This window comes from Macadamia integrifolia, unplaced genomic scaffold (assembly GCF_013358625.1).
Source record: "Macadamia integrifolia cultivar HAES 741 unplaced genomic scaffold, SCU_Mint_v3 scaffold1974, whole genome shotgun sequence".
NCBI lineage: Eukaryota > Viridiplantae > Streptophyta > Magnoliopsida > Proteales > Proteaceae > Macadamia > Macadamia integrifolia.
Window position 1 is genome coordinate 33,067 of NW_024868445.1, and position 7,001 is coordinate 40,067.

General features: G+C 46.4%; 1 protein-coding gene across 1 annotated transcript; it reads right to left on the minus strand.

Annotated features, from left to right (window-relative positions):
• Positions 1-5,358: 5,358 nt before the first annotated feature.
• Positions 5,359-6,452, minus strand: LOC122065330 (21.7 kDa class VI heat shock protein). Its single transcript, XM_042629128.1, has 2 exons — positions 6,094-6,452; positions 5,359-5,713 (listed from the first exon to the last, which is right to left on the minus strand). Exons 1-2 carry the CDS (start codon positions 6,449-6,451, stop codon positions 5,421-5,423), a joined length of 651 nt encoding a protein of 216 aa, XP_042485062.1. The 5' UTR covers position 6,452; the 3' UTR covers positions 5,359-5,420.
• Positions 6,453-7,001: the final 549 nt, after the last annotated feature.

The following is a 7,001-nucleotide window of genomic DNA, read 5'->3' on the forward strand; positions in this document are numbered from 1 at the left end:
AGGTGCCGAGCTGGGGCTCGGGCTTGCATGCCTTAGTGCGTAAGGGCTTGAGGTGCTGAGTCGGGGCTCGGGCTTACATGCCTTAGTGCGTAAGGGCTTGAGGTGCCGAGCCGTGCTCTGGCTTGCGTGCCTTAGTGCGTAAGGGCTTATGGTGCTGAGCCGGGGCTCGGGCTTGGGCTTGAATGCCTTAATACGTAAGGGCTTGATGTGCTGAGCCAGGGCTCGGGCTTACGTGCCTTAGTGCGTTAGGGCTTGATGTGCCGAGCCAATTAGTGCGTAAGGGCTTATGGCCGGGGCTCGGGCTTGAATGCCTTAATACATAAGGGCTTGATGTGCCGAGCTGGGGCTCTAGCTTGCATGCCTTAATGAGTAAGGGCTTTAGGTGCCGAGCCGGGGCTCGGGCTTGGGCTTGTATGCCTTAATGCGTAAGGGCTTAAGTTGCCAAACTAGGGTCTGGTCTTGATAGTGCCGAGCTTGAGCACGGTCTTAGATGTTGCTGAGCTTGTACCTCGGTCTTAGATGATGCAGAGCTGTAGCTCAGCCTTAGATGCTACCGAACTGTAGCCTGTCTTTATGCCCTAGTTGTTAAGGTCTTTGTTTCCTTAGAAGAGCCAGATATTTGGGAGAAGCTTCATAGTATATTGATGTGTGGTATGCAATTGGGATAAATACATTACTTCGAAATAGAATCTAATCCGCTCTGTGAATAAAATTGAATAACTGAGATATGGAAGCTAAGGTGCTGACAATATAAAATCTATAAGACTAACACTTAATCGATGGGATTTCAAAACAATCTACTGATAAAACTGTCTACTGGCCTCAGTGATTGGGAGAGTAAGAGGTTGTTCTACTGGCTCGGCTCGGGTCAGGAGGCTTTCATCTCGGAAATCAACAATTTCTACCATACATGCTAGGCCCGAGCATGGTTTCTTGACAGATTTTATGAAGTTTGCATACATTCCCAGGATTCCTTCTGGCTGGGCTTGCATTCACCAACTCCATTGCTGGCGGGGAATTTGACTTTCATGTGCTTAGTGGACACAATCGCCCCAAGGCCATTGAGACCAGGTCGGCCAAGGATTGCGTTGTAGGGTGAGGCGATCTTGGTAACCATAAATGAAACCATGGTAGTGGCTATCTGAGCTCCCTGTCCGATGGTTACGGGCAAGTCTACAACTCCTTCCAGCTCTGCTGGTGTGCCTGAAAATTCGTACAAGGGTCCTGTAGCTGGCTTTAGGGTCCCAGTGCCAAGCCCTAGTTTTGTGAAGGCTTCGTAGGACATGAGGTCAACGGAGGCTCCTGTGTCCACTAGGACCTTGTGGAAGGGGTGGTTTGCCACCACTAATTGAACTACGACAGTGTCGTTGTGAGGCCAGTTCAACTCTTCCAGATCTTTGTCAGAGAACGTAATGAGTGGATCCGTTCTGAGGGCTTTAACAGGCTGTTCCGTGATGCATACGAACCGCTCGTGGGCTTTGGCTTTTCTGACTGATTTCGCCTTGGGTCCACCCATGATTGTTAGAATAGCTGGACCCACGGGCTGGTTATCGTAAGCGTCAGCTCAGTCCGTGGCTGGTTCCTTGGACGGCTCGGCCTGGCATCATCTCTCCTCGGCTCGGGCCAGCTCCCACCATATTTCTGCTTCAAATACTTGTTGAGGTATCCAGCCTTGATGAGCTCATCAATTTCCCTTTTCAGAGACTTGCAGTCTTCAATGTCATGTCCATAGTCTCGGTGGTATCGGCAATACCAGTTGGGGTTTATCTCCTCTGGTTAAGTCGTCATTGGCTTGGGCCAGCGAAAATACTTCTGATCCTGGATCTCTAAGAGCAGGTTTGTTCGGGAATGATTAAGTTCATAATGCTCGGGTTCATCAGTGTCAAGCGGTTGATCTGTTCTATTCTTCTTCAGCTTGTGGGAATCGTCCCTAGGCCTCAAAGTCCTTTTCTTCTCCTTCTCTGACTGATCACCCCTGTCAGCTATCCCTCTAGCGGCCAGGACTTCCTCCATGTTAGCGTATTGATTGCATTGTCTTAACAGCTCGGGCATTGTTTCTGGCAAGTCAAGGGCCAGAGACTGGACCAGATCAGGGTGCGTTACCCCGTTGCACAACGTGCTATACGCCACTCCTTCCGGTAGGTTTTTTACCTCCAGTGTTGCCTTGGTGAATCAGGCAAGGAACTCTCTTATAGTCTCTCTCGCTCCCTGCCTCATGTTCATCACGTTTTGTGTAGTTTGATTCTGCTTCATACTTGCTTGGAAACGTGTGAGGAACGCTCTTGTCAGCTCTTTATAGCTGCAGATGGACCGTGGCCGTGGCCACAAGTTCGACATCCATACCAACGTTGCTCCTTTTAATGGGGCTACGAAGGCTCGGCAGAGAACAACATCTAACCTACCATGAACCGTCATAGCCAAGCTGTAATATAGCAGATGATCATAGGGATCTGTGGTGCCGTCATATCCATTAAGATGGGTATCACGAAATTTGAGGGCAGCTCGACATCTATCAGTTCGTCGGATAGTGCATTATGGGCCGGAGTTACAGTTATGTCAGCCGAGTGCCTTTGCCTCTGCATTCCTTCTACTCGCTCAGTGAGGCGCTGGATGCGGCTCTCCAGGTCGTCCCTTCTCACCTCAGCTCGGTGATCCGAGGATCATCGTGCCCTTTCACCTCTTCTGGGGCTTCTTCCTCGGCCTTGGTGACCACCAGGCCGATCCTGACCTTGTCGTGGTGCGCCTCTAGTCGGCCTAGTGGGCGAGTCCTGACCCCCATGGGGTTGATCTCGCCGAGCTGTCCTCTGAGAATTTTCTCGTTCATCTCAATGCAGACGCACGCCTCTAGTGAGTCTTTGAGGCGATTGCTAGCATCTTCCTACCCGGGGTGGGGATCTATAGACATCATATGTCTCTGGGCTCCGGTGATGCGTGGAACGATGAGCTCTCCCATTATGGGCTGGAACGGGACCTTGCCTACGTGATGTTCTGGCCGACCCCCTCCTTGCTGTTGATTGAGGGGTGACACTGTTGTCAGGAGATTCATCGTTGAGTTGTCTGCCCGGAACTGGATTAGGCGGCTGAGCTGAACTAGTCTGTGGCACTGGAAGTGCCGAACCGAACTGACGTATGAAGTCCCGCACCAGTGCGTTTGTCGCTAACACCTGTAGCTGCAGGCTCTACATCTGCTCTTCCATGTTTGGGTTAGTTACCCAGGATGATGGGACATGGCGAGATAGCTGAGGGTTCTGCTTGCGCTGATTCCCCTCTCCCTGGGCAACTTGCGTATCAGGCCTAGTTTGTTGGGGTCCTTGTGGAGGGGTCTTTGCTGGGACATTGTCCTGCTCTGCCATTGGTGGTGAAGGGGGACGTCCAAATGATAACTCGCGGGTGGATCTTACTTGTGTTGTCGTAGAAGAAACGACCTTCTCACTCCTTAATTGCATTGGTCCAAGGTGACTTTTTGTAACTGATTCCCACAGACGACACCAATCTGATGCGGCAAAAATTGACCGGATGATCTTCCCTGCAGTTCCTGGTGCTTTGGCTGACCTACACAGAAGAGATGACAGGGGAGAGTCGGGCTGACCCGACGGGGGACTCTCCATGACTAAGTCGGATCTTTCCACAATAGATGCTCAAGAGAGCTTTTCCAGTAAAAGGAGTGATTGATCCCTCCTCTATAATGGAGGCTTACCTTGGTATTTATAGGCTGCTGATGGAGAGAGGAGGGGCGTTTGTGGAGAGTCCAGTTTAGGCGTAGAGTCCTTGAGGAGAGTGGCACTGTGATTCTGGGAATATTCCAGGTTCCTGGACATATTCTGGGAATATTCTCCATTGATCTCAGAGGTGCAAGTCGTGAGAGGGGGTGGACGCCTCTGATGACGTGTAGTGGATAGAGTCCTGCCCCCATGATCAGGGATCACATTCCTTGAATGTAGGAGTGGATGTGTGCACGTTTCTGGGTGCATTACTTAACTGTGCTGAGCCAAGGTGATAGGTTGGTCGATCCGAGGTGACTGGTATCACGGCCTGATGGAGGGCCGAGGTGGCAGCACGGCCTGTTGGAGGGCCGAGGTGGCAGCAAAGCCTGATGGAGGGCCGAGGTGGCAGCATGGACTGATGGAGGGCCGAGGTGGCAACACAGATTGATCGAGGGCCGAGACGGCAGCACGGCCTGATGGAGGGCCGAGGTAGTGGGTCAGTCCTGTTCAAGTTTGCATACACGCTTCAGCCGTGCTGAGGAAGGGGTAATATTTTGCCTCATCAGTTCCCAACCATGTCACTTCTGTTTGTCATATAAAGGGTGCTAAATTTTTGAATCAATGAGCAGGGACTACAACATCAAGCCCCGACCATTGCACTATGCATGCATGATTGAGCTAGGAAGAGACTCTTGGATGAAGCTTTTGAATTAACAGATGCTCCCTTTAAGCCTACTTTGAACATGTGGGCTGCCTTGTTGAAAGCCTGTAGTGTCCACAAGAATTTAGAACTTGGCCAATTTGAAAAGCTGTATGGAATGGAACCTGAGAAGCTTAAGAAAAAACCTCAGATTTTCCTTTCAGGAGATATATCCCATGTTCGAACCAAAGAAATTTACAAAGAAGTAGATAGCTTGATGCTGGAGATAACGAAGCATGTTTATATCCCATTTCAGAAATCTTTGCTTCCTGATGTGGATGAACAGGAAGCATAGATTTCTTCCTGCCATAGTGAAAAATTGGCAATTGCTTTTGGACACAAATAGTGCAGTGGATCTGTGCTGATTGCCATGAGGTGATGAAGCTGATGACCTTAGTTACTGAATGGTAATTATTGTGAGGGATGCTGGTCGCTTCCACCATTGCAAGGATGAAACTTGTTCTTGTTGGGATTACTGGTGACTCTAAAATTATTCCATTGTAGTTAGGAATGAGAAATATTGTATTCCATTAATATTGCCATATGCCCACTTCTTAGTACTAATCAAAGGTATGATCATTTTCTGAATATATTTAATGGAAATCTAAATCTAATATTTCTTTGTATTAAATATATGTAGATCTTTGGGAGTTGGATCACGTGTCCTATTTCCTTCACATTGAATGGTTGACTGCAGTTTTTTGATTTACCTAAGAGTTTCTTTTCTTTGATGATCGTTATGCAGATTTAGCATAAGCAAATGAACTCATTTCTGATACACTAGCTTTTGGTTGTTTCCACTCTCTTCTAACAACTGAGAGCATGGTGGTGCATTTAAAAATTTCTGTACTTTAGAAATATAAAGAAGGGTAAGTTGTATAACTTACTTGTCAGGAACACTTGTTATGAAAAATATTTTACCTCCTTGATCCTGCTTTAAATGTATCCAGGTTATTAAAACAGAATTCGAGTATATTGAAGTACATATACGTTCTTACACCTTCATTGAAGTTAAATTACTCAAAAGAACTCGAATCCCCTGACCCTATGTCATTTCCTCTTGGAATATCAGACTTTGAAGGAGTCTTTGGAATCGTTATCTCTAAGATTATGTCATCATTGATATTGGCCTCCATTCTCCTCCAATCTGCGTCTTCTGGGAGCTCAAGCCGCCGGACATACCCATATTCCCACCAGTGGCTATTTTTCCAGTCCCTTGAATTGGATTCTCGTTGCTGCTTCCATTGCCCACTGATCTCCAAAATCTTTCCATTCTCCACACATACTTGATTATTGTATTTGCCAACCCCTGGTTTTACAAATCATTAGTGTTAGGGATGCTCCATAATTTCCAGTAATGGGAGTTTTTCAACATGAATCACAGGGAGTCTAACTCTTCCTACATAAGCTGTATATAAGTTCCATTGCTTGGTAGCTTTGATTGAATTTAGGATTTTGATTTCATGATTTTTTTTTGTTTTTTTTGGTTTTTTGGAGAGTATATTATTGATAAGGAATCAAGGATAAGCGCCACAACTCCTTAGCTTTAATGTAGAAAACATATTTCATGACTGATATTTTTTCCTTCAAAACTCTGCACTAAGACGTCATCTTGTTTGTATGACCTCCGATTCACAATCATCAGAATGATAAACAAAGGAAGAGTAAAAGTTGAAACCAGTTAGTTACCTGGCAATTCTGCATTTAGTAGATACTCTGTTGGCGTTTCAGACCAATCGGCAGTGGTCTTACCAGAGGTTTGCAGTGGAGATAGTAGAATTTCTGACTCAAACTCCCAGAGAGGAAAGGCATCGGATGGATCAAAGAAGCTTCCAAACAGCAATGGACTGAACAATGACCCATCACCAAAAACCTTCAACACTGTGGGTGTGGTAGGGCTGTGCTTAGAGATGAAAGATTCGAACATGTCTTCTGTTAATGAGACACTCCATTTCTTGGGGTTCCGATCTTCAGATCGAACTTCAAGTTGTTTCCGGCTGGACATACTTGCTGTGTGCATAAACTGATGATTTATGTGAGAATACATATTGAAGATTTATGCTTCTTATAGCGTGAGACTAACCCACCCTTTAGGAAAGCTAGTGGACAAATTCCATTGGAATTTTTGGTGGATTATAAAGCAAAGAGAATATTTCTTCTTCTAGACCTTTCTCATCTCATTGATAAGTTGTAACCAATGTGGATGCAGATATGGCAGAGCGAGATGCCATGTGGCTCCCTCTCCCTTCTTCTCCAAGGGATTTTCCTTTTGTATCTCGAGAAATTTTGTCCTTGAAATCGTGGAAGATGGAAGAGGTTTGCTTGTCATGGCATGAGGCATCTCATTACCTATTAAACATCGGAACAGGATTACCCAAAAAATGTTACACATGAGGGGACCTACTTTGTTGAGAACCTCTTCAACCATTGGTGATTTGACTCTTTGATTAGATTTTAAGAAAAGACATTTTCTACTTCATGCATGGCAGTAGGAGGCTGGACTTAACTGATGATTCACTCTTCAGATAATCAAATCAAAGGGTCAATTGACAAATGGGTGGATGAAAGAAATATTTAACCCCCCAACACCCCACACC

What these genes read in the sequence shown, in the direction of transcription:
- LOC122065330 (XM_042629128.1), bottom strand. Translation starts at nt 6,451, where the DNA reads ATGTATTCTCACATAAATCATCAGTTTATGCACACAGCAAGTATGTCC. An exon ending in ACTAAATGCAGAATTGCCAG is followed by an intron (nt 5,714 to 6,093) that starts GTAACTAACTGG and finishes TTGTAAAACCAG; the next exon opens with GGGTTGGCAAATACAATAAT.